We start from the raw sequence: 26,301 nt of genomic DNA on the forward strand, positions 1-26,301 counted from the left end.
ACGCCGAGAGATAATACGAGTCACCAACAAGCGCAGGGAGAATCCCTCACCTCCGCCTCACCTACCACAACTCAGCCCGGGCTTGGTTTTGGTTTTTAATGCTTCCCCTTTGGCTTTAACTTGTCACCAAACAGTGTTCACTGTCAGGTCACAAAAGCCATGCAGTCCTTTATTTAACGGAAGCATGTCCAATTTCTGTAACCACACGCATGGGCCGGGTTTCTGAAGGCATAGAAGAAAAACAGCGCCGCATGTGCAGAGAAAATCAGGAAGGGTCAGAGAATGTGAGTGAATTACAGCAGGTTGAGACTGTGCTATGAGTTGACACGCAACTACAGAGGGCAAGAGGCTATGTGATTTAGAGGAGCAGAGGCGTTCTTAAATCACTCGCCTTGTCACCCCGCTGTAGTTGGCAAAGACTGAGAGTCTCTGGGTTTAGAGAAAAGCTGTAATTTCTTGGGGAAACCCATCATAAAAAAGAACTTTCCAATCTCAGGGGGACTGTAGGTGATTTCGTCATTGCATCTTCTGAAATTGACTGAAGCCAGGTTAATATTTTTAGTAATGACTCCGGTCCATGTACAAGACCCTTGCCTGATTCCTTATTCAGAAATATATGTCATCGAAATAGCCATCATATATTTCATGCTTTTATGTTCTTTTGGCCCATGCTACTTATGGACTAGTGACACTCTCCTTGACCTGGTCACTTCTCACTTAGTAATGGTAGTAAAAGTTTTCACCCTCCTGTTCTTTAATGTCATTTGAATGAGTGACACTAGAATGTGTTTAAAATTACAATTCCTGATGCTTTTTTGGCTTTCTAAAGGCCATCACTTTTTTTGTCCCACATCTTTGCATTACTCACTGCTTTGTCAACCAGATTAAACTATGCTGGCAGAGAAATTAGGGCCATTTTCAATTGAGGTGACTAGCAGAAGGCTGAGACTGTCTTTAGAGAACCAAACTTGCAGATGTAAAATCAAGAATTGGTGAGCTGAGTTTTAGTATTCTGCTCCTACTGACAAAGTCATCAATGAAAAACGAAGCCTCAAATTATAAGAAACCCTTCTTGCATCACACAGCAAGTCCCCTTTCATGGGCTCCGAGCTTCCCAGGAAAACTCCTGGTTACAAGTCAGGTAGGTGTCTGGGTAAACATGCTGACTTCGAGGGACAATGGTTTGGACACATCACATCAAGTGTTCTTGTCCACATCTGTATTTCCTACTGTGAAGTAATGGGTTGGTATTTTTGTTTTTTCATTGTTCTTGCTGAAAAATACAACTGAAAATGATAAAAACAAACAAACAAAAAAACCACTAGAGAAGTTGGTGGGTAGGCTTAGTTTTTATCTAGGAAATTTCCCCCAAGACAACTGAGGTGAATAAAAGAATTTCATCAAGTAGGGCTTATTGTAGGGACCAATTAACCTATTCTCCTACAGTGGCTTAAAGAAAATGTATTCCCTGGAGTCAGACAGCCTAAATTTGAATCTCAACTTACTAACATGGAAATCTTGGAACCTTGGGCAAGTTACCTAATTTCTACATCTTAGTGTTCTCATCAGTAAAATGAAAACAACTGCCAAATGAATCCTGACCCAAAGAAATACTACTGAAAAACACTTAGAGAATGACCTGCACATACAAATATGAGCAACTGTTCTTCCTAAAAGGTCTGCTTCTCCTTGCCAGACCTCCTTCTTCCCAGTGTACATTGCCACCAGACTGTAAGTGCCTTGAGGACGGGCACTGCTCCAGATTCACTTTGTGTCCCCCAACCCACCTCCCTGACCCCTGCTCCTGGAAAGAGCTGTGCGCAAGCTATGTGCTCAGTAAACATTCATTTCCCCTGCTTTCCTCTCCATAAAGAGCTGATAAACCTCAGCAGAACATTAGCCTGTTTGCTGTCCTTGTGGACAGAGGAGAGCACCCAGGCTTTGGGTCCAGCAGGCCTAAGTCGAATAACAATTCCCTCACTTACCAGCTTTGATTTGGGCAACATCTCCAAGCCTCATCTTCATCCTTGGTAAATGCAGACAATGCTTATTCCACCAGGATTGGCGGGAAGATCAAATAAGGCTGCATCTGGCTACAATGGGCAGCCACACAGGCTCACTGCCCTCCCCCTAACTGCAATTGTGAACTTGTTATTTGTCCTCCACCTGGTATTAAGGAGGATTCCTGCCTCTGCTGCCGCCCCGCCCCCCCCCCCCCCCGCCCCCGCCCCACCAAGATCAGGGATGTACACTCTCACTCACTTCAGTGACTGTTGCCCTTTTCTCTGCCAGAGCCTCCCACTGCCTGGAGAGGTGAGCAGGCCATCAGCTGAGCTGCTGAGTCCCAAAAAGGGGAGAAGGCAAAGCTGGTCGGTGATGCTGGAGGCCTGCCCTGGGGAATGCTGGCTGGGGACAAATGAAGGAAGAGATCCCAAGAACAGGAGCTGCTCCAACACCCTACCAGGCAAATGGGGCTGCGTGGTCTGGGTTCAGTTGGCATAGGCATCTAAGAAGCTTAGATTTTCTTCTCATCTTGCAAATGGAATTCCCTGGTTATTGAGACCATTTGGTGAGTTGGGACATTCTGCCAATGCCTGTACCAGCTTGCTCCAGGGAGTGGCTCTGCTCACCTTTTACTCCTGCTGCTGCTGCTAAGTCGCTTCAGTGGTGTCCGACTCTGTGCGACCCCATAGACGGCAGCCCACCAGGCTCCGCCGTCCCTGGGATTCTCCAGGCAAGAACACTGGAGTGGGTTGTTATTTCCTTCTCCATCACCTTTTACTACAATCAGTCTATAACCTCATGACTGAACAGGTACAGGTTCTGAGAAATCGTTCGCTCCTTCCTGCCTGCATCCTCCTCTACTTACAGACATGAGCCTAAGAACAAAAGTGTAATTAGTAGACAGTGTTTCAATTCAGGTTCAAGACTGGGCTTTATCACTAAGTGACCTTGGGCATGGCACTTACTTGCTGTTGATTTAGTTCTCTCAGCTGTAAAATAGGAATTGGATGAAAATGATGGTAGTATGTGACCACACAAGGCGTAGTGTACAACACAGAACTCAAAACCATGATTGTCAACACAACTCTCTCTACCCCCTTTGCACGCATTTGCCTTATAAGAAGTAAGGAGCAGTGAAGTGACTCGTGCGGAGAAGAGCCCCGGTGGACATACAAACCTTTTACTTATTCTGATTTCTAATTCGGAGGCACCTCCTTTTGAGTGGAGGCTCCAGGTCCTCGGGCCCGGCGCTGAGCATGGGCGAGGAGATGATGCAAGGCGCCATGGCAGCCTTCTCCGCGGGTTTTGGCACAGGCTGGATCACGCAGCCCGTCTTGGGCAGCATCCGCAAAGCGTACGCGTGGTCCTCGTCCGCGGGGTTATTAAGGTTCGGGTCTGACTTGTCGCCCCCCGCCAGGGCCTCCTCCCCCATCAGCTTTTTGGCCGCCTCCCCGTCCAGGTGGCAGTTGGAAGCACAGTTGTTCTCCTTGACCGACTCCAGCTCGCTCACCGCCGGCTCCTCCGGCGACAGTAGCTTCTTGGGGGGCGCGGGAGGCGGCGGCGGCGGCTGCTCGGGCGGCGGCTCCGCGCCCTTGGCGCCCTCGGCGGCGCCCCGCGTGCCGTTCACAATGACATTGCAGGCCGCGGCGGCCTCGGGGCCCGCGGGGGCGCCCGGGCCCGGGTCGCCAGCGGCGGGCGGGCTGCAGTGGCCGTCCCTGCAGCCGCCGCAGGTCCTGCGCTCGGCGGCGCCGGGTTCGCGCTCCGCCTTGACGTGCGCGTGCAGCGCGCGGTGGATCACGTTGTGCAGCCGGGCCCGGTGGCCCACCGTCAGGTCGATGACGCCGTCCTGCGGGCCCTGCAGCACGCCGCCGGGGAAGCCGAGCTGGCCGCCCGCGCCCGGGGGGCTGCCGGCGCGCCGCGTCAGGTCCACCACCTCGCTCCGGCCGTGCTCCGCCGGCGCGGGCGCCAGGCTCAGGGCCTGGCCGGAGCAGCCGGGCGGCGAGTCCGCGGACTTGGACGAGCCCTGCTTGGAGTCCCGGGGGGACAGGGAGTGTCCGCCTGGCTTGCCTCCTGCCGCCGAGGAGTCGCCGGGGGCGCTCGGAATGAAGTTCTCCCCGTTGCTGGAAAACCCGTTGGGGGGCTTGGAATCACTGACGTGGGGGACGGGAATGGGGATGGGGATGGGCACGGGCAGGGGTACGATCACGGGGTATGGCACGAGCAAGGTGGGGGGCGGCACCAGCGGGGCGAGCGACGGCAGCCCGAAATTCATCATCTGGGGCACGGGCATCGGGCCGTTTGGCATCATGCTCACCGGCGGGAAGGGGAGACTCGGCAAGGGTGCGCCGGGAGGCGGCGGGGGCAGCAGGCCCGGGGGGTTCCCCGGCATCGTCGGGGTGCTCGGGGGGTGGATGTGGGGCGACAGCAGGGGCCGGTGCATGGGGCTGGAGGTGGGGCCCAGGTTCCTGGGGCCGCCTGGCGGGGGTCCGATGCCAGGGAGCATGGGGTTGGACAGGGGGCTGTTGGGGTTGGAGGCGTGGTGCGGCGGGCCGCGGATGAAGGGCGGGCGGAGCTGCTGCATGATCTGTTGTTCCATGAAGATGGGCAGCGGGACCGGGCCGCGGTTGGTCATCACCATGGGAGGGCTGCGAGGTGGGACTCCGAGGGGAGGCCCGATGCTCGCAGGTGGCTGGACGGAGACAGGAGGGATGTTTGGAGTCTCGCTGATGGGCATGGACTTGGGCACTGGCGTAGGGATTTTAGTGACAGAGCAGTTGGCAGTGTCAGATGGAGAGACGGTGGTGGACGCCGATGGGCCAGGGCCCTGGCTTTGGCCAGCTGCAGCCCCCGGGGAGGGGGCCTTCCTGCGAGCATCTGTTAGAGGGATATTCCAAGAGTCTGGAGTGAGCAGCTGCACCCCGGAGCCTTCTGTTTTATTTTCCATGGGAGGGTGTAATGTGCTGCACAGCCCAGCTGGAAGATTGGCCTGTGTCTCTTTGTAGAAAATGTCCATTTTGTACTGATTGAGACATTTCGCACTGCAGAACTGAAGCCTTCTTTCCCCGTCCCCAAAGTCCAGGTATTCTTTTGTGTGTCTTATGTGCTTACACCAGTCACATACCTACAACACAGTAATAAAGAAGAAAAAAGATAAGCAAGCTCCTTTGGTGGATAGCATTTCATGTTTTACACAGAGGTTCTTTTCAAACTTTATCATAATTTTTCAACTAGGCGGAAGTGTTTCCTTCTAAAAGGTAAAATTCTTAAATGTTTGTAAAATGATTTCTCTTTGGAAGCCAGAATCGTTTATAAATATTAACTCTTCAGACTAGCAATTACCACCGTCTCCTATTTTAAAAAAAGAAAAAAGAAACTGTGTTGTTCCCCTTTAAGCATGACTTAAAGGTGGATCTGACAAAGAGTACATATACCTGCCCATATATTTTCCCCAGTCAAAGAGGCTCATTGTTCATGCAAATCCAAATAGTTTTGGTGAAAAGAATTCTCCCAAAAGTTCAGTGGGCTTTGAAATATAGACCCTTAAAATTCTCCTCACACAAAGTCACTTTACACTATTGACTGTTGGATAATGCAGTTGGAAGGGGTGTGCTGTGTTAACCAATAACACATAGCACTGAACATCATTATGTCTGGCTTCCAAGGGGAAACTTGGAATTAGTCATGAAGTCTGTGTGAGGTTTAGCTATTCCCAACCTGTGATGTTGCAGCAAGCTAGAATTATTTTTTGAGCTGTTTGCCCACTCTCTCTCAGTAGTCAGAATTTTTGGTGACATTTCTTGGCAGGCAGTCTTATTTAACAACTTTTCAAACACCAGAGAACGTTTTCCAAAAGTTTTTATGGCTTTTCCCCCCTTCAAATCTACTCCTGGCAAAAGAAAGACATCACCAAATTTATTTTAAAGTTGGGCTGCAGAACTAATTAAAGGCTGAGAGCTTTTCCCAATTGGAAATCACTAGACATCAAAGTTCAAAAAATAGTCATTCTCGGCTTCAGAACCCATTACTTTGGAGAAATTATTGTGATTTCATTAACACATTAATTTTGCAACACCATCAGCTCTCACAGATGGTGAAGACATGATCTACAATTCAAATATGACTCTTGTTTGCACAAATGTCTTTCCTTCATATGGCATTTTAAACAAGAATTAATATGAGTAATCTTGCCATAGCTATAAACAGATAAACAGATGTCAAAATTTTCAATAGTTCTTTCAGTGCCTTACTTTTTTGACTGAACATTACACACACAATCTTTTTTTCTTTCTTTCTTTCTTTTTTTTTTTTTTTGGTCATTTCCTCAGCACTCAAGCCATACAGCAGGAGAGGAAGAATTCTGAAACAATGCAATGGTGAGTTCATTGAATCTGAATCTCTTTTCAATAAAGCCCTGGTTCCAATATTGCTCTGAATGGAGCCCTGTTTTTGTTGAGAAGGGTGTCTGTTGTTCTGTTGCTGGTGCATGTTTTTTTAACTATGGCAAACTGATAGCATTAAAAATGATAAATTTTAGTAATGATTGGTCACATAAACAATGCAAAAACAACATATGCTGGGCATTTGATTACTCATCTCATTTAACTCTCAGCTTTCCTAGACTGTAAACAGTGGTGGCAGGCTAGTGTGTGATTATGAGTGTACACACTCATGGCAGATGTGTCTGTATGTGTAAATCCACCCTTTTCCTTCTCACTTTTCCCCCTGATATTGCAGGTAATATATTCGATGGTGCGAGACTGAATAACAAATACTCCTTGGCATACATTAGTTTTTTTGTTTGGTCTCATATCAAAAAACCCTTTCAAAATGCTTGTAGCAAAAAAACAAAAAAACAAAAAACAATACTAAGATACTCCTGTGTTTCATTACAGTGTTTCAAGTTTCTCCAGAATTAAGAGTTGTGTTTTTATTTTTATCACAGTTGGGATGTCTAGTTTACAAATAAGCACAGAATTGCTTCTGATGAGAAGAGACACACAGAATCTATCAGACTCTTAAAATTCTCATCTAGATAAAGGTTAAATAAACTATTGAAAACTTGATGCTCATAAGTTATTGATTTTAAAACCTGATCATTTTTATAAAATTAATGTATAATGACATGACATTTAAATTCCAATATGAAATAAAGCCACCAGATTCTGTTTCAACATTAGGAATCCAGAGAAAGCCTAAAATGTAAATTTTTAAGCTTGAAGTGAAGGATCAAATATAGCTTCTTTAATCATGAACTAAAAGAACATTATCAATGAATTAAACTAATTAAAATAATATATTAAACTTTCTGGCATATTTCTTTTGGATCGTATTTTTTAACCATAAGGGGAAAGAGTTTTCTGAAATCCTTAATTGGTTTTCAAATTGCCAGACTGAATTATTTGCCTCCAGAGGATTCCTATGTTTCCTCAAGCTAAATAAATATTTTCAAGTAGAGTAACAAAAAATAATCTAAATATAACTTAAATGCTCTCCCTTCACTTCCTTCACTTTCAATAATTCATTGATGAATAAGGAATGCTTATAGATCTATCCCAATTATCCAAGGAGAGTTCTCCACCATATTTTATTTATTTCCTCATAAAAGGAATTACGGACATGAAAGTTCAAAGCAGATTCTATTTCATCAGGCTTTCCAGTTAAAGCAAAAGCCTAATGGTTACCTACTTGATTTTCTGCAGCATCTCAAAGGGTTTACCTAATATTGTGACAGTTTATGACTGTCTTATTTTGGGTAAGGAGTGTGAGTGTGTGTGTATCCTTGTCTTATTACATTTCAATTCTGAACACTGGTCTAAAAACACAGTAAAGCAATCTTTCTGATGAAGCGAAAAATTATTAGAGGAAAAAAATTGTCACTTAAGACATAATGAATCACGTCTGTCTTATAGGACACATCGTTTAAGATTGGGTCAATGAATTTATGGCACAAATGGCTATATCATGTGAAGCAATAAAATGCAACAACACATCATTCATTCTACATCTAACTAATGACACACTTCTCGTAATTAAAGATTTCATCATGAGAGCCTGAGCTGATTACTTAAGATGTCGTAGTTAGGTGAAAATATATACTGTAGATCTTTCTCTTTAATAAAATAACATTTGCATATCCATGAAATACACAGCATGTGTCTCATAAGCTATGGTTTTTCTGAATTGTGTTATAGGGTATCCTCCCTGTCTTTTTTTTCCACAGACGGCTTTAATTTTTTCTTTTTAACCTTTTGAGGCATTATTTTTTTCCTCATTATGCCAAGAAGTACCAAAATTCCTTCAGATATTTTAGAAGATAAAGAGTAAGAAGTGCAGAGCTCAACTCACTGGGCTCTGGAATGATTTCCCCTAATTCCACCCGGCTTTGTTTCTGTTGGAATCTGGCCTCTTTGGTTCCACTTCTCCCCCTAACAGGTCCCAGATTGGACAGAGCTGAGGCTGAAGCTGTTTAACGATGGCAATCTGGGGACCGAACAATCAGCTAATGCGAGGCCTTTGAGTGAGACAGCTGAAATGCTTCGTATCACAAATACATAATGTATCACGTGGAAGACAAAAAGATCACAAAGGAGATAAACAAATGTGTATTCCATTCAACCCTATAACAGCAGTGCTCAAAAAGATTAAATTTACCTTCCTGGGATGTGTCTAATTCTAAACAACAGAATGAACATTTCCTTTAGTCCATTTAGAGTATTTATATTTTGGTGGCTGACTGCCAGAGTAGTACTTATAAGCTCAGTGGCCTGATGGATTCACTCCTTTCCTGTGAAATAAATGTGGCAACCTACACCGCTAAACTGCTCAAAAGACACTGCCTCAGCAAAAATATCACTTGCTCTTGATACAAGAAAACTGAAAAGCAGGACTTCTGGTTCCTATAACTCTTTCCATCTTGTATTTCCCCTGGAAAGAAAGAAAGCTATTCATGTTGGCAAGTGAGCCTCTATTTTTATATAAACGTCCAAAGTCAAAGCCAAAGTATGCCATGAGGTTACCCACATGGGCACAATATATACACTCGGCTGGGCTTAGAAGAAGATTCGGGTAGTGAGGGAGGGGGACAGGGTGCCTAATTAACACATTAATCAGCTGTCAGCTGTGGGAGTGAAGTTCATCCTGGAGTGGAATCCACCCACCACTGCCTTCTGAGTGGTAACCGGCATCAGGCAATATTAAGAAACTCTTGCTGAAACCTTTCTTACTAGGCAAAGACATTTGCAGCAATGGAACAGTAAAAAGATATTAGCAAATCCTTGAATACCATCAACAATTTGAAAAACAAAACAAAATCTTCGTGTGCTCCTGACTTTTCATGAATACAGCACTCAAGTAATAGCTCAGAAATTGTAGCTGCTTAACCAAGACTGGGGGGAAGGAAATGGCAACCCACTCCAGTATTCTTGCCTGGAGAATCCCAGGGATGGGGGAGCTTGGTGGACTGCCGTCTATGGGGTCGCACAAAGTTGGACATGACTGAAGCAACTTAGCTGTAGCTGTAACCAAGACTGGAACTTGCCATAAGAGGCTGGTTCTCTAGATCTTGGCCTGTTGAACACAGCATTGATCTTGCAGTCCAGGCCAGCTCAAAAAATCATGAGCTCACCTAGGAGTGAAGCCAAGGAGGCTCGAGAGACATGGACAGGGGTGATCAGTGTCTTGAAGAGTTTGGGTCTGCTTTACCTATAGATAATCACCTCGTAGCATGGATTAAGAACCTTAGACTGATCCTACCTGAATACCTGCTTTCAGCTCAACCCTGCAGTCCATGGCCCCAGCATCAGCTGTTCCTTTGGATTCAGGCTCTGCCTTTATCAGGGCCCTAATTTGGTGCACTTGGGCAGCAGATTGACTTGGAATTAGAAGATGTGGGTGTAAGTTTGGGCCCCATCATTTTCCAGCAGCACAGCCTTATGAAAATGTCAGCTTCAGTTTCTTCATCTGTGAAATGGAGCTAATAGTAGTGATGGGTAATGCTGGTGTACTGGGCATATCAGTAACCTTTATAGAATATTCTTTCAGTTCCTAACCTGCCTCCTTCATGGTTGCTGATTTCCTAGGAACATCCCATATGTTTAAGTTCAGTTTAACTTAATGGGAGGATGTTTCTATGGCAGCATGAGGAGGAAAAGGAAGGTTTCCATCCAGGCTCTCCTAGGAGCCTGCGTCTGTTTGACACAGAATGGAGCCTGTCTCTCTCTGGGCAAACACGTGCTGAACCTCACAGGGCCAGCTCCCATCCTGCCATTCCAGGGGTGACAGAAGGACTGTCTGCAGTGACAAGGAACGGGATGATAGACCTGCGCGAGTCCCAGCTGCCCATCCTCCTGGGAAGGCCTTATTCAGTTCCTGCTGAGCCCACTTTTTCTAAGGCCAGTCATTCTCCAGTTCAGGCAAAAGCTTGAAAAAGCAGCACGGCTGCATGGAAATGAGTGTTAGAACCATTAAGATGAGTAATTCCTCTTAGGCTCAACTGCTGTTTGAATAGTGGAAGCCATAAACTGTGCTATTCATGTTTTATTAAAAAACAGAACTGATGAACGATCTGCTTGACTCATTACATGGCAGAAACTATCTTCCAAACGAAGGGCCAGAAGCCACGGTATCACATGCCCTGAAGACAGGATGACCCAAGCCCAGCATGGCAGAATGTGTGTGAGGGTGAGCCCCCATGGAGCGGGGCGCCAAACTCTGAAGGGGGGGACCAAGTTCACCATTCCAACTTTCCTTGCAAAGTTGGGATTACAGAGAAGGAAGGAAGAAGATGACCTAGCCTTAGACATGCATAGCCACACAGAAATCAGGAGAGGGATTTAGAATGAGCAAAGGCTATTATTGTTGTGTTTTTTTTTTAAACTCAATTCATGGAGAAGTTCATTCTCAAAACAAACATTCTGCAGGTTTAGATTCCAATAGGATGGTGTTTGCTACATAGTTCTTTTTGTTTAAGGGTCTTATTTGGTTTTTTGTTTGGCTTTGCTGTTGGGCTTCTCTCTCTCCAACCCCCGCCCCCTGCCCCCATCTCTCCGTCTCTCTCTCCCTCATATAGGATTTGGAACTCAAGAAGAGACTAACAACCATCTTTGTTAGAACTGAACATCTCCTTAGAAAGCTGCCCTGTAGGAACTTTATACCATGACTCAAGTACTACTTATCTAAATTTTCAGCTGGATTCCAGAAACCCTGGCCCAGGTCACCAGGGCAGAGCCTTCTCTTTCACACGTGCCATGAGCTCTGAGAGGCAGAGCAGAGATAGGCTAGGTTTTCGGGATCTCAATGAGCACTGACAAACGGCTCCTTACTGACCCAAGCCTCTGTTTCTACAGCCAAAGCAAGAGATGGACTCCTGCCCTGTATTCAGTGATGGAGGGTCCATCCACCCTCACGGCCAAACGTATGACTCAGAAGAAGGTGATTTTTCCCTTTGTTCTGACAAGTTCGGTTGCCTAAGCGCATTAGCGTATCATCACAAAACTCTCCACTTCATTTAAACTGGATAAATGCTACTTACATCTTCCTAACACAAATCACCCAGATGGAAACTGAAAAATTCAAACATTGGAAAATCTGGTCCACCTGATGCCAAATGTCTGCCTCTCTGTTTTTCAGTTCTGCAGCCCCGAGAGGACAGACACAGACAGAGTCCAGGAGATCTCAGAGCAATGAAATTCAGCCTTGAGCAGAACCTCAGAGACCACTGGGGACACCCCTCCAGCCTCCAGCTCCTGGTAGGGCAGTACTTAATCATGCTCAGCTCAGGCGCTCAGCTGTTAACTGAGATCATCCATCGGGACGCACTGCCCAGGAAACACATGGCCAAGAAAGAACCAGCAAGTGAGTGCAGGCATGGAAAATGTGCCCCATAAAAGCAGAGAGCCATGTCCTACCCCATCCCCTCGGAATCACTTCTGCCATGCGCTGTGACTCGATCTTCTCTCCTTTATATCAACTCCAGATATTCTAATGGTGACCTGCCCTGAAAATTTTGCCATCACATAATCCAATTATTCGTTCATTGGGGACCCACCTTGTTTCAGGAGGCGCTAAACTGTGAAGCAGCACAGGAAAGGCTCAGCACCTGCCCTCAAGAAGCTCAGAATCTATTAACAGACATGGGAGGGACTTCCCTGATGGTCCAGTGGCTAAGGGTCTGTGCTCCCAAAGTGGGGGGCCCAGGTTTGATCCCTGGTAAGGGAGCTAGATCCACATGCCACAACTAGGAGTTCACATGCTGCAACTAAAGATCCTGCATGTTTCCACTAAGACTTGGTGCAGCCAAATAAATATTAAAACAACGTCAACAACAGTCATGGGAGAAATCTGCGTGCCCCACTCCCCAGATTTGTTCTGAATGCAACAGTTAACTAAAAATAGTCTTAATATTTTACTCTCTGAGTATCTAACTCCTCTTTGCCTCTCTACCCCACGACTCCTCTTTTATCAAATGTGTATCAGAATCTTTTTTCAGATATGTATTTACCTTGGTTATTGTAAACTTTCCTTGTTTTCAAAATAGATATCCGAATCTCTTTTGAAACGTACTTTGATCTCATTTATCACTACTCTGTTTCCTAAATGCATACTTGAATATTTGAATTCATACTTGAATTCATTATGTGTGACTATAAGAGCCCTCTCTCTGCCTGAAAAAAACTACATGGAGGGACTCTGGGTTGCACTTGTGTGAAATAGGAGAGCCATCAACGTGATGTGTTAAAAAGTGAAGTATAGTAGTTACCTGACTTCTTTTTATCTGTGGTCACTCACCTCATTTCTTCCTTCATACAGACTTTTTAGAAAATGCAAAAAATCATATTTCAATACAAGGTTTTAATTCCACAACAGAGCTAATCATACATCAATAATATGACTCTTCGGAAGGATTGCTATTGTTATCTGTGATATTTGAAACAGTCTCTTTTTTCCCTAGGGATGTTATTTGTATCTGCCTCCTCACCCACCTGGGCTGTGTCTTGGCATCAGTGATGAGCAGCACTGAAATGCCACAAGATCAAGGCTGTGTGTGTGCTGGTGGTCCAGGTCAAGGACACTTGCTGGACAGAATTCACAGCTCCTCCGGCAATCATGCTCCTCAGCTCCCTCTCTGGAGTCTTCTCGAAGGCTCACAGCTGCTCCTGGTGACTCTCATTTATTTACCAACTATATTCTGATTGCTCGAAATCTGCCAGCTACTTGGCAAAGGGCTTCACCTGCAATGCCTCATTCATCCTAACTCAGGGATTGAAACTGGGTCTCCTGCTTTGCAGGCAGATTCTATACCATCTGAGCCACAGGGAAGCCCAACGCCTCATTCAATCCTCTTTTAACAGTTTTGCACACTTCTGTGCTCCTGGGTTCCAGACTGAACCAGCTCCGATCTGTGGGTGCCAGGATTGCCCCAGGTATTTCACCCCCTGTATCCATGGCTGCCCAGTCCTCAGATCTCTCCAGGATGCTTCGTCAAAAGCTATGGTTTTTATTATCATGCCTAGTGGAAGCACCAGTTTGATGTAACAATAATAGATTATATGAGTAATAAGAGCTTGCATTATTTAAGCACTAGTCACCATGCTAAGCATGTTACATGAATTACCTCTTTTAATCTCCACGAGTACCTGACCACATAGATAACTGGGGTTTAGATGGGTTAAATAACTCGCCCAAGATTACCTGTGCAGATAAGGGATGGCAGATCCAGATTCTAACTTTTATCAGTCTGGCTCAAAGCCTATACTGCTCCACTATCTCAAGGATTTTTGGCATTTTCCTTTAAAACTACAAACTAAAATGACTGACTAATACAGACACATCTCCTTTTATTGCACTTTGCTTTATTGCACTTCTCAGATATTGTTTTTTTACAAATTGAAGGTTGGTGGTAATCCTGCATCAAGCAAATCTACTGGTGCCTTACTTCCCGCGGTATTTGCTCAGTTCGTGTCTCTGTGTTACACTGCAGTAATTCTCACAATGTTTCTAACTTCATTTTATGTTTGTTATAGTGATCTGTCATCAGTAATTTTTGATGTTACTCTTGGGAAAAAATTAATACTTGCCGAAGGCTCAGGTGATGGCTAGCATTTTTCAGCAATAACGTATTTTTTAATTAAGGTATGTACATTACTATAGACAGTGCTATAGCACACATCCCACAGTATAGTGTAAATGTCACTTTTATATGCACTGGGAAACCAAAAAATTCATGTGACTCACTTTACTCCAATATCTGCTTTTATTTTCGGGGGCCTGAAACCAAATCCAAAATATCTCTGAGGTATGTCTGTATTTGATAATGACTTTAGTTTGAAATTTTGGAATTGCAGACATTTAGACCTCAAAGGAATTTCACAGGTCAAGCCCAGCCTGTGTCCCCCAGAAAGCGTGAGTTGCCTTCTACAAAGATGGCTTCTAGGTGGCCCTATCTTCCTGTGACAGGGTGACCATCCAGCTCCGTCCACATGGCCAGTGAGTTCTAAAGAGGCTGCAAGACCGTGAAAAGCCCTATGCAGCCTATTTTGTCCTTGGACAGCTGTGAGTGTTAGAAAGTTTAACCATTCAATGTCCCTGTCACGTCCACCCACTGTTAGTAGTTCTGTTCACCGAGGTGTCCTAGCACAGGTCAACACCTCTTCCAAAGCTTAGCCCTCCAAATACTTAAAAAGAGCCATCATGTTTCCCCCAGGCTTTTGTTTTTACACCTCCCCAGATCCTGCACCCATTCGCCAGGGACAAGTTCCCAGAGCTCTCCCGTCCTGTCTGTCCTTGACCCAGACGTCCACTTCACCTTGGGAACGCCCAGAACGGAACGCAGCCACCTGGCCAAGTCCAGGGCGTTCTCCTCTCCCTCTCTCCCGTGGAACACTGTAGCTCCGCTAATGCCACCCTAGAACACACGTGCTTAAGCTAGTCGTATCCCGCTGTTAGTTATTTGCTTTTTCAAAACAAACATTTATTGAATGTCTCTTATGTACGAAGCTTGAAGCTTTCACTGATCTCCTTTAATTCTGACAACAAACTTGTAAAGGAGCTACAGTTTTTCCCATTTTACTTGAAAATGAGGAGACACGAGTTCAAAGAGATGATGTGGTTTCCCTAAGCTCTCACAGCCTACAAAGAATGGAGCTGGGATCCAGATCAGAACTCCCAACCCATCCTCCTTTCACTCTGCCATGCTGCTTGCTTGCTTCATTCTGAGTTGTTGCTCAACCAAATCCCTTTTCTCTTAAGTGCTCATCAACCACTTGTTTAATGATATATTCAAAGACTTTTGAGGGTGAGCCATGAAGCCGACTGGTCTAGACTTTCAGAAATCAGAAATCCTTTCCCAGTTTTGAAATTTTAGTCCATGTCTTTTTGAAACCTTTCCTATTCATCATGATAGAAGAGAGATTATCCAAAAGTTGATATGAAATAATCTACACATTTCCCCCAGGTGGCAGGGACAGCTGAATTTGGTGAGTGTAGCAGGTGCTCTCTACCTCTTTGCCCTCAATGTGGGATTCACAGTACTCTTTATGGGATCTGTTTTACCCTTTCCAGTATAAAGAGCACTGTCTTTCTGGAGATAATGGAAAAAAGAACAAGTAAAAAGGTGTCCAGTCTTGCCTTCTCACCCTCTTTTGTTAAACATTTCACCATCTGTTCTGAACACTGATCTCTCCAATTCTACTTCTTGCTGCTTCTATGAGCAGAGCCCTAAAAGTTCCTTTTATTACCTTGGGCAGTTCCCCCAAGCATTTATTCCTTCATGCACCCTAGCCTTCCTAACATAATATCCATTTTCAGAATTTCCCACCCTCCATTTTCCCTCCTCACCTGCACAAACTACACTGAGCTTCTGATCTGGCGAACAAAGCAACCTTTCCTTGGATTAAAAATGTTTGCTTTTTTAAATTCTAGGGAACATAGTTGATCACATCCGTGCACATTCCAAGACGGTTGGGCCACTTCTGTCCATCCACACACCAAGCAGCTCTCCTCTGTATTAAGCACCATGGTGGTCAAAGTAGGATTCCTTTCACAGCTTCTCTGCCTTCTCAGAACTATCCACAAAGCATGGGAAGAAGGATCAATTGCTGTTTCTAAGAGACTGATATTCTTAGCAAATATGTAGGTAAATTGCCCTTATCTTACTTTGTTGCTAATTAATCTGTTTTTAATCTCTACTTCAGGTTTTGTACTCGGTACCCCCAAAATAATTCTTTGGATGTTTCCTTTATTTTCTTAAAATTCCCACTTTGAATTTCACCTCAAATGCATGTATTGCCATACAAAGATATATTTTCCTGAATTTTACCCACCTATTAGCTATGTTGGTGGGATATGGTGTTTTACGTTTTAGTTCTATATGTCAGCTCTCGTCTAGGCATAACCCATCCCCCATACACAAGTCTCAGTGGTATCACTGAGATTGTTTTTATCTTCTTGTGCCCACAATCCAGGGTAACTTGGTTCTTCCACTCTCTGCATCAGTAGAGAGATGTCAGAAGCCACTGTTTGTTCCTGCTCATGACTTTATTTACTCTTGAAAAGGACTGGCCCCTTTTTCACTATCCCATCTCTTCCTGTGTCATACGCACTGCCTTCACTGGGTCCAGTTTTACAGGTTTAAAACAGAGCTCACTGGTTTACCTACACTCTTATTTACTCATTATTCTTTTATTAAATCTCAGTTATTAAAAACAAAGAGAAAACTCACTACTGTCAACCTTCCTATGATGCGCACTTCAAAGTCAAAAGCACACCACAAAAATAAAACCCAAAAACCCAAACCAACAATACACTTGACCCCAAATTTTCTCCACTGTGTTTGCAAGAGCTGTGGAGTGTTTGACAGTAACATAATTGCAATAATGAGGAGGCTTGCCAGCCAGGTTGTGGTCTGAAGCTTATGGATGTTTTAGCCCTAGGCTCAGCTTCAGGCCAGCAACGGTCACCTGGGCCAGAGTCACCAATGGAATCCCTTATGCTCAGGTACACGGAAATGTGACATTAATGGTACCTGGTGCACAATGCTACAAATTCAAAAGGCTCAGAGAGCTGAACTCACAAACTTGGGGAAAAGAAATAATTTAGGCTGCCTGTTGTCTTGTTTTTTTAGTTAATCAAAGCCGGTATGAGAGCTTAGCGACACTTTCTTAGTTGTCTGGGAAGGATGTGTGGGACTGCTTCTGACTTCAGATCCCCATATTGGTCCCTTTGTCTCTGAAAAGCTTCCTGGATGTCTGTGGGCCATCGACTTGCCTAGTTCTCTTCCATCTTTGTTCCGTGAATGCAGCTATCATGCTGGGCTAACTACGTAGTTGAAAGCCAGCACTCCACTAATGCTAGATTTGCCACTGAGCATCCCTCTTACACGTCCATCCTCATAAGCAAATCCTGGGTTAGCTCAACCCAATCTCCCCAACCAGGCTGAATGTCTGAAGTGCTAGAGAGCAAGACAACCTGGGACAAAGATATGTATTCATATAGGTTTAAACACATTTGTTATCTCTATAACTTCTTTCAAAATTCAAGTGGTATAATAGACACTATCATAATATGACTCACCAGAAGTCTGCAAGATATCAGCAGTCAGGTAACATACCTTATTTTAGATATAAATAAATTAAGACTGCACTGTGCTGGGCTTAGTCACTCGGTTGTGTCCAACTCTGTGACCCCATGGACTGCAGCCCACCAGGATCCTCTGTCCATGTGGATTCTCCAAGCAATAATACTGCAGTGGGTTGCCATGCTCTTCTCCAGGTGATATTCCCAACCCAGGGATTGAACCCAGGTCTCCTGCATTGCAGGTGGATTCTTTACCGACTAAGCCACCAGGGAAGCCCAAATTAAAACTGCTGCTGCTGCTGCTAAGTCGCTTCAGTCGTGTCCGACTCTGTGCGACCCCATAGACGGCAGCCCACCAGGTTCCACCGTCCCTGGGATTCTACAGGCAAGAACACTGGAGTGGGTTGCCATTTCCTTCTCCAATGCGTGAAAGTGAAAAGTGAAAGTGAAGTCACTCAGTCGTGTCCGACTCTGCGACCCCATGGACTGCAGCCCACCAGGCTCCTCTGTCCATGGGATTTTCCAGGCAACAGTACTGGAGTGGGTTGCATTGCCTTCTCCACAAGTTAAAACTAGCAATAACTATATATCCCATTATCAGTATTTGGGTAAAAGTCCCCACCTCATAACCCACGGGTAAATAACGACATCATTCTTTGATCAACTCTGAAGAAAGGAAATGAAATGGGAAAGGATCCTGCTATTTGAGGCACTGTACAACTGGACTATTGGCTCCTAAGTTAAAAAAGAGAAGAGTAAGATGCACTGTCTAATCCAAATAGCCTGTGTAATGGACCTCAGATCCAGTAAGATATAAAAGAAAGGTGTGCAGGAGGGTAATCAAAACACTGGAGGTGGAGCCTCTCTTCTAGCACTCACACTGGATACACTGTGCCTGAACAGAAGTGGGGAGGAACAGGAAAGGGGAAAGAGAGGAGGAGAAAAAGAACTTGCAGGAACTACCTTTGTATCAGAACAGAACCCATTAGACGCTGAATGCCTGCTGTGGCCACTGCCAGGCTGGTTTCCTGGTCTTAGCAGACTGGACCCAAGGATACCTCAAGTCCTGGGGTGTGGCTCTGCCTAACGAGAACAGGGTAATCCAACAAGCCAATCAGATCTTCTTCTCTGGGGTTTGGGGATCAAGGTAACCCCAAGAGACTAAGTAGTGGTGGGAACGATGGCTGTGAGCAGAAACACATGGCTGAAAGCCAGAGCACCATGGAAGACAGGCAGGAAGCAGAAGCCCCAGGGCAGTGCAGGTCACGGGGCAGACTGGAGCTGAGAGAACGGTACGTGGCAGGAGTTGCAAGTCCTCCAAGGGTGTGTGCGAGAGCAGGAAGTAACGGTGCCAGCTCCTTGGGGGCAAAAAGACAGTCCTGTCACCAAGTTCTTAGGCCTGGGGGGTCATCTTTGCTGCCAGAACAACTGCCCATGAGCATGGGCAGCAATGGCTATTTCTGTCTTGTTTCCTTGATACAGTGACCTCCAACTTTAGGGAGGCCAAGAATCTAACCCAGCTGTGTATACTTTCTCCGATTTAATCCTGACCACAGCCCTTTTCATTTTCACTTTTTCACAGCCCTTGTCAGTATCACTCTCTATTAAAAGATGAAGAAAATCTGGGAAGGGGCAGTGACTTCAAAGTCCTTCCTGGAAAGAGGCAGTGACTTCAAAGTCCTTTCTGGTCCCACACTACTTCCTCCCGTGGTTAAGGAGCTCCTTGTGGCCGCATCCCACCAGGTACCCTCTGCCATGGGTGTGAAGTGCACAGGGCAGCCTCGGCCCAGGAAAGCAGGAAGGTGACCCCAAGATAGCCTCTGACACAGGCCTTTCTACACTAGTGTTATTTCTGAAGGTCACCACAGAAAGGAAATGTGACTGCCACATCGGGTCCTTGCCTGTTCCTAAATCCACTGCAGCATCTTCCCCCTTGCCCCACTCACTGACCACTCCTTCCCCCAACTCTATTGCCTACAGGATGTCCTGAGAAATAACAGGCCCATCAATGCTCTATCCTAAAAACGGATTCCACAGTCAAATAGGTTTGGGAAAAGTTGCACACCCTATATTCCTCTGGGAGATTCTCAATGCATGTTGCCATATTTAAGCCTCTGAGAAGTTCTGCAGAAAAGAAACATTTAACTTCACTAACCCAGAGTTTTCTCAACTTTCCCAAAATAGAACTTTTCTTTTTTTTTTTTCCTAGTAGGATCCTGAAGAAAATCACTTTGGAAAATGCTACTGTCATGATTTGGATGTGTGTAAGAGCCAGGAAACCCCAGGCCTTAGGATTTTTCCTTTGATTAAGGCTTTCCTCTGTGGTACTGGGCCTGGGTTCTCACACCCCAGCGCACTCTTGCACAGGATAAGGCTTCCCATATGCGAATGTCTGTTGTTACCTGAACTGTCAGAGGAGGTGATGGTGATTCCCACGCCTTTGCCCTTCTGGATGTTCACAGGCTCTGTCCTGCCGGCAATCAAGATTCTGCGTCCCCTCACAGCACTTTTCTCAGCCCTACAGCTCCCCGCTCCCCTCTCATCAGCTTCCTGTGTTCACAGAGGCCTGGACCCTATTACATTTCACCCTGTGGTTTCAGCTTCTGCAGTCACTACAAACTCAATTTCTGTCCTCTCAGTTCTGGTTACTCCATACCACCCGCCAGCCCACAGGATGTCATGAATGCCATTACCTCTTGTGTGACCTTCCACACCCTGAAGCTCCACCCAAGAGCATTTCAGGTCACACGACTGCATTTTCTCATCATAGATGAATGCATGAGCATCTCCTGAGAACCAAGGTGCCCCAGCGAGAAGCAAACTCACAGAGTACAAGAACAAGAAAAACAAATGGCCCGTTGGTATTTTCATATTCAGACATGCGGTCACATAAGAACCATCCTTATCTGTCCTGCTGAATAAAAACATAAAATCAAGAACTACTACCCCACGCAGCCTTCCAGACACACTGACTTTGAATGGAATTCCACGTGCCCATGAGGTTTATTCTACTCCAAGCCACACTGATTGTGTTATCTCTTCCTTTGGCCACTGTCCACCACAGGTGTCAGGGCAAATTCACCCTCATCGAGAATGTGACACGTGTGTCCCAAAGGGCCAGGAGAACTGTGGTCTCCAAAGGGGAATGGGTGGTTAGCTATCCCATGTTTCTAATCAGACACCTGCATCCTGTAACACACACTTCATGGCCTGATAAACCCAGCAGGGGCACGGAGGGCCTCATACGGTGATTTCAAATGGATCACCTACTCTTCCAAGTCCTATTAGTTGGAAGTATCTCAAATTCTTCTCTGAGTCCTGTTAACAATGGATAGTCATTTTGCCCCCAAATGTGACTTAAATGAAAGTTTGCAACAATTGTCTAATGGGAAAGCCTAACATGACCTAAGCTGCCCATACCTGTTTCCAGGCACTTTCAGAGAACACAGGCTCGGGCCTGAGGTAGTCAAAATGAGCCGAAGGGTGAGCAGACTCGCCGGCTTAATTGAGTTTTTTCGCTGAGCACCAGTGAGACATGAGTTCAGATTAGAATTCCATTACGGGTTTTTAATAATTAAACATTACATGTTTGGAACCTCATTCTTCTGTATTACTTTTAAAATATTAATCTATTTACATCAGCTGGACTTCCTGCAGCTTGACACGCAGTAAACGAGAGTCACGCTGTGAGAGACGATTGTGCTCCTAGCTTGACATCTTTGATGTTCAGTAACAGTAATGTGACACTAACCCTCGGTTCAACCCAACCCTGTACCATAATTACCCGCCTTTTACAACGCAGCTTCTTCATTTTCCAACAGACTCATTATTACGCTGACTTTTTTAATTAGCAAGAATCCAAATGTGTCTTATTTGGAGAGTTTTATGATGCCCCTTGAGACCTCAGGGGTGGGAGGCATCCTGCTCTCTGCAGAACCAGGGTTGGGAAATGGATGTGAAGGCACGTGAGGGTTTCTTTGGCTACTACCTCACACTGTGATGAGACGCCAGCAGAAAACTCCAAACCCCGGAGCACACATGAAACCTCATTAAGGGCTAACCCTGCTCTGGGCAGTGCCCTCACGCCGAGAGGACTCTGCCTCGCTGGCCAGCAGACACGGTCCTCCGGGGCACTCTGTGGCCTTCCCGCCTCCTGTCTCATCAGCTCTGTTACCAGCTCCCCAAGGCCCTTCTCTCTGCTGCCGGGGGTTTTTGATTCTGATTTTGACTGCCTGTCTGTCCTCTCCCAGCTCCAATGCAGAACATCCTGGTGACAGAGACAAGGGCTTCCCAAAAGCCTGAATGCAACAGTGGATGGCCTGAGGCTAGACAATCAGTGGAATCCAGGACTTGAGACCAGGCAGGATGATCAAGGGCTGTCTAAATCCAAGGACAGGGGGAACCCGTGCAGTGAGGGTCCACGACCCCACGGTCTCCACAGTCGAGGTCATCAGCAGACCCATTGTCCTCTCAGCCCTCCCAGAGTGTGCCACAGAACGGTCTCCAATTTGGTTTCAATTTATGAATTTTATTCCCTTTTAAGATAAAGCTGACCATGAAGACCAGTGATGGCCTGTTTTAAAAAGTAAAATCCCATTTTATTTCAAAAAAGAGATGCAGGATTCAAAATGGAAAATTACCTGGGAGCTACCTATGTAATAGAAAAGGAGCATCCCTATTCGGACTGCCCACCTCTGTTACCACAGAGGAAGCTGGAGGTACTGACACCTCAAGAGGTTAAACGTAAAGATCTCCACCAACTGTCAACATATCTTTCTGTTTTACCTGTCAGTGCCATTGAATGGCTTATGCAAAATACTTCAATGCAAACATCTCTAATTAAGTCTCAGAAGGAAGCCCAGTCCCACACCCTCCAGGCAATGCATGGTGCCCACAATGGCTAGTCCAGGAAGGCTGCGAGTTCCGGACAGTGACTGGTGGTCCCCACGAGCTGAGTGTATCCTGGAAGGCTTGTCTGTACTAGACTTCAGGAAGAACAAGTAGATTCCTAGTGTGTAGGGGAAATGCTCTCAGCTCTTGGAGGCTTCTGCAGTGGCTGAGGCCTCCATCTTTCTCAAGCCACTGTGTTCAAATCTCCCTGCAGCAGGCATCTCCTTTTGACCCAGAGTTTCAAGGTCCTTTCCACCAACCACAGGAACAGATGCTTTTCGCCTCCTCTTCCTGCCCTTCAGAGACACAACTAACAAGCAGGTGGAGCAGTCAGATGCCTGCTCCACCCTTGATTCTCCAGAACGCTCCACTGATTCTCACATTCAGATTTTACCCTTGGGAACACACGAACATTTGAATAATTCCTGGATTTAAGAAAACAAGTACTTGCTATAGGTGGACAGAAGTCATTCAGTAGGAGATTGCCCAGTGAGCTTTTTACATTTATGAGACAGACTAGGAAGCAGAAAAAGCTAAGCATTCTCTGTTTGCCTGATCCCCAGAGACTATGGTTTCCTCAAGATTATCTCAGCCTTTGTCCCTGTGATTTTCAAGTGACTTGGAAAACACAGGATTGTATTCCCTAGAAAATATCTAAAAGCTTTACCAGTCTGTTGCTTGGAAGTAGCCCACTAATATTCAGTCTCAATCTTTCTTTGCTTAATTTCATTCCCTCACTCTTACCCTAATGAAGCCCCTTGTCTTGAGCTAAATAAATTCCTTCCTTGCTCGGTATTTATATCCGTTAGATGTCTGAAGACCATGGTCATGCCAACCATCCAATCCTCAGACCTAAATAACGTGAGCCAAATGCAATAGGAAGAATGGTAACACAAACAGTCCCTGTGTTTGCCTCAGACTCCAGCTGGGTCTTCCCTGCTTTCTTAGTTCCCAAGATCCTTACCCATGGAGCAGCTCCATTGTGACTGTTCCAATTATTAGTCTAAAAAGGGAAATTCCAACAGGTCAGAGCAGTAAACAGTTATCGGAGGGTATTCAAATTGATGCTCCCACTGAATTTATAAACAGGAGACAAAATCCCTGCAGAATAATCACCTCTAAATATTTCAAAAATTTCCATCAGTGATGCTGAGAAATTTTTTTTTAAGGAAGGATACAAGTTAAACAGTGAAAATGATAGATCATTACCACTCCCTTTCGATACTGATTTTGCGTTCCGCATATAACAATTCAGCAACTTTCAGAAGTCCAAAGTCATAATGTCTCGAGATGAGCAGGCACCAGGGAGTCATTTACATCTCACCTTCCAGTCAGTGCAGGCAGCCCTGCCACTATATGCTCGGCTGGTCATCTGACTCAACTGTGATGCTTCTGCCAATGGGGAACTCACTACTTCACAAGGGTGTCCATCCTACTTTTGTTAGCAGACTCTTTCTGATACTGAGACGAGATCTGTCCTCCTGCAACCCCTACCCATAGGCCTGGCCCTCTACCCCAGAGCCACTCAGCATGGCTACATCCTCTTCCACACAGCTGCCCTGAATCTACTTGGCAGTGGGGTTATATGTGTTCCCTTGGCCTTTCTGTCTGAGCGGAGCATCCTCAGTCACTTCCATTGTTCTTAAGGCATCATGACTTCCAGACTGGCCCAATCCAGGCTGGCTCCATCTCACCTCCATTCCATTTTCAATATGTGACACCCAAGGTAAAACAAAACTCTCTCCTGAGACTGCCCTCCAGGGATTGCTAGCGCTTAGCTTGCAGGAGTCTTCATGGTGTGGTTTTGCGGTTGTTGGAAAGGTCTTCCTTTCCTCTTCCTCAGAAATGACATTCTACCTTTAAAGACTTATTTCTTTAGGTTAAAATGTTACAAATTCCAGGAGTAAAAAATCCAAATATCCCCAAAGGGATAATATTTTAAACCACTCACAGCCAGTATAAATTGATTTATTCAGCAATTTTGGACTGTGACCTAGATTCTAATTGCTGGCTTTGTCATTTTCTAGCTATGCAACCACAAGCACATTATTTAACCTCTCTGAATAGGAAGAATAATTAGTTGAGAATAAGGTACTGGGGTCTGCAAATTAAGACAATAGTCATTGAGGGCTTCCCTGGTGGGCCAGTGATTAAGAATCTGCCTACTAATGCAGAGGACACAGGGTCAACCCCTGGTCTAGGAAGATGCCACATGCCACTAGACAACTAGGCCTGTTGGCCACATCTACTGAAGCCTGTGTACCTATAGTCTGCGCTCCACAACGAGAGAAGCCACTGCAATGAGAAGCCCCTACATACTGCAACTAGAGGAAGCCTGTGCCCAGCAATGAAGACCTAGCGCAGTCAAAAATAAATAAAAATAAAATTTTTTACAGACAATAGTCATTACCCAAGCATCTGTGAACTTACAGCAAATACACATTTCCTTCTCACTTTGTTTTCTTTCTACTTACCACCTCTACAATTCTCAGAAAAAAGATGGTAGACACTGTCATCATCATAGTTAATACCGAGGTCATCAAGGATAACATAAGACATGGGAGTGAAATTCCAGTCAACAACAAATGGATGGATAGGCATTTTTAATAAATGTTTTTCTGCCATCCTTCTGAAATATTGTGAGGCATCATCCTTGAAGGTAAGTCAAAGAGAACCCCTAAATGGGACAGGTATTTTTATTCTGGGATCAGTCTTAAAAGGATTCTTAAGAGATTCTAAATATTGATCCCTGTGTGGAGAAATAAAATGTAAGTAGTCGCAGACCTGACCCCTGACTGGAATGGATAAAGCTGCAGTTGGGCACACTGCACCGAGTGTTCCCAGTTTCTGCATAAAGACAGCTCTGGGGCTCTGAGCCAGAGCTTCTCCAACTTAGATACACACCAGAGTCACCTGGTGGTTATGTTAAAACACAGATTCCAGATATTGATAGGCCAGTGTTCACTGAAGAATTATTCACAGGAGCCAAAGGATGGAAACAATCCAAGTTTCCATCAACAGATGAGCGAATAAACAAAAACACAGCATATGCATATGATGAAATACTATTCAACCATAAAGACGAACAAAGTGCTGACACTTGGTGCACCATGGATGAACCTTGAAAACATGGTTAAGTGAAAGAAGCCAGACACAAAAGGCCACAGATTATATGATTCCACTTGTGTGAAATATCTATATTGTAGGCAACTCATACAGACAGAAAGTAGATTAGAGATTCTCAGGGACTGGAGGAGGAGGGAAGAAGGGAGTTACTGCCTAATGATTAAAGAGTTTCTGTTTGGCGTGATGAAAAAGTTTTCAAAATATACAGTGATGACACTTGTACAACATTGAGAATGCCACTGAATTACATGGTTAAAATGGCAAATGTTACGTTATGTTATATTTTGCAATATTAAAAAATTGTAACTCCACACATTCCAGGGCCACAGCCCCAGAGTCTGTGATTCTGGTCTGGGAGCGGGTCTAAGAATCTGCATTTCTAACCAGCTCCCAGGTGATACTGGTGCAGCTGGCCTGGGGACCACATTTTGAAATCACTGCCCCAAGCCCACAATGAGGTTGGGCAAACCCTTCAACTTCTCCTGCTTTGCGTTGCTCATCGTCTAGAAAAGGTAAAACTTCTCTGCATGTATAGCAATGTCAACCCAATGCTACTGTTTAGTCACTAAGTCATGTTAGACTCTTCGTGACCCCATGGACTGTAGCCTGCCAGGCTCCTCTGTCCATGGAATTCTCCAGGCAAGAATACTATAGTGGGTTGCCATCTCCTCCTCCAGGGGATCTTCCCAACCCAGGGGTCGAACCCGCTTC

At 45.3% G+C, this 26,301-nt stretch overlaps 1 protein-coding gene across 2 annotated transcripts in view; it reads right to left on the minus strand.

Annotated features, from left to right (window-relative positions):
• Positions 1-26,301, minus strand: part of SOBP (sine oculis binding protein homolog) — a 165,513-nt gene that overhangs the window by 16,431 nt on the left and 122,781 nt on the right. For both annotated transcript variants that reach the window (XM_061131748.1, XM_061131747.1), the window contains one exon: positions 3,182-5,125. In XM_061131748.1, coding sequence (XP_060987731.1) covers positions 3,185-5,125 — 1,941 coding nt within the window. In that variant the 3' untranslated portion in view covers positions 3,182-3,184. The remainder of the gene's footprint in view (positions 1-3,181; positions 5,126-26,301) is intronic.

This window comes from Dama dama, chromosome 28 (assembly GCF_033118175.1).
Source record: "Dama dama isolate Ldn47 chromosome 28, ASM3311817v1, whole genome shotgun sequence".
Lineage (NCBI taxonomy): Eukaryota > Metazoa > Chordata > Mammalia > Artiodactyla > Cervidae > Dama > Dama dama.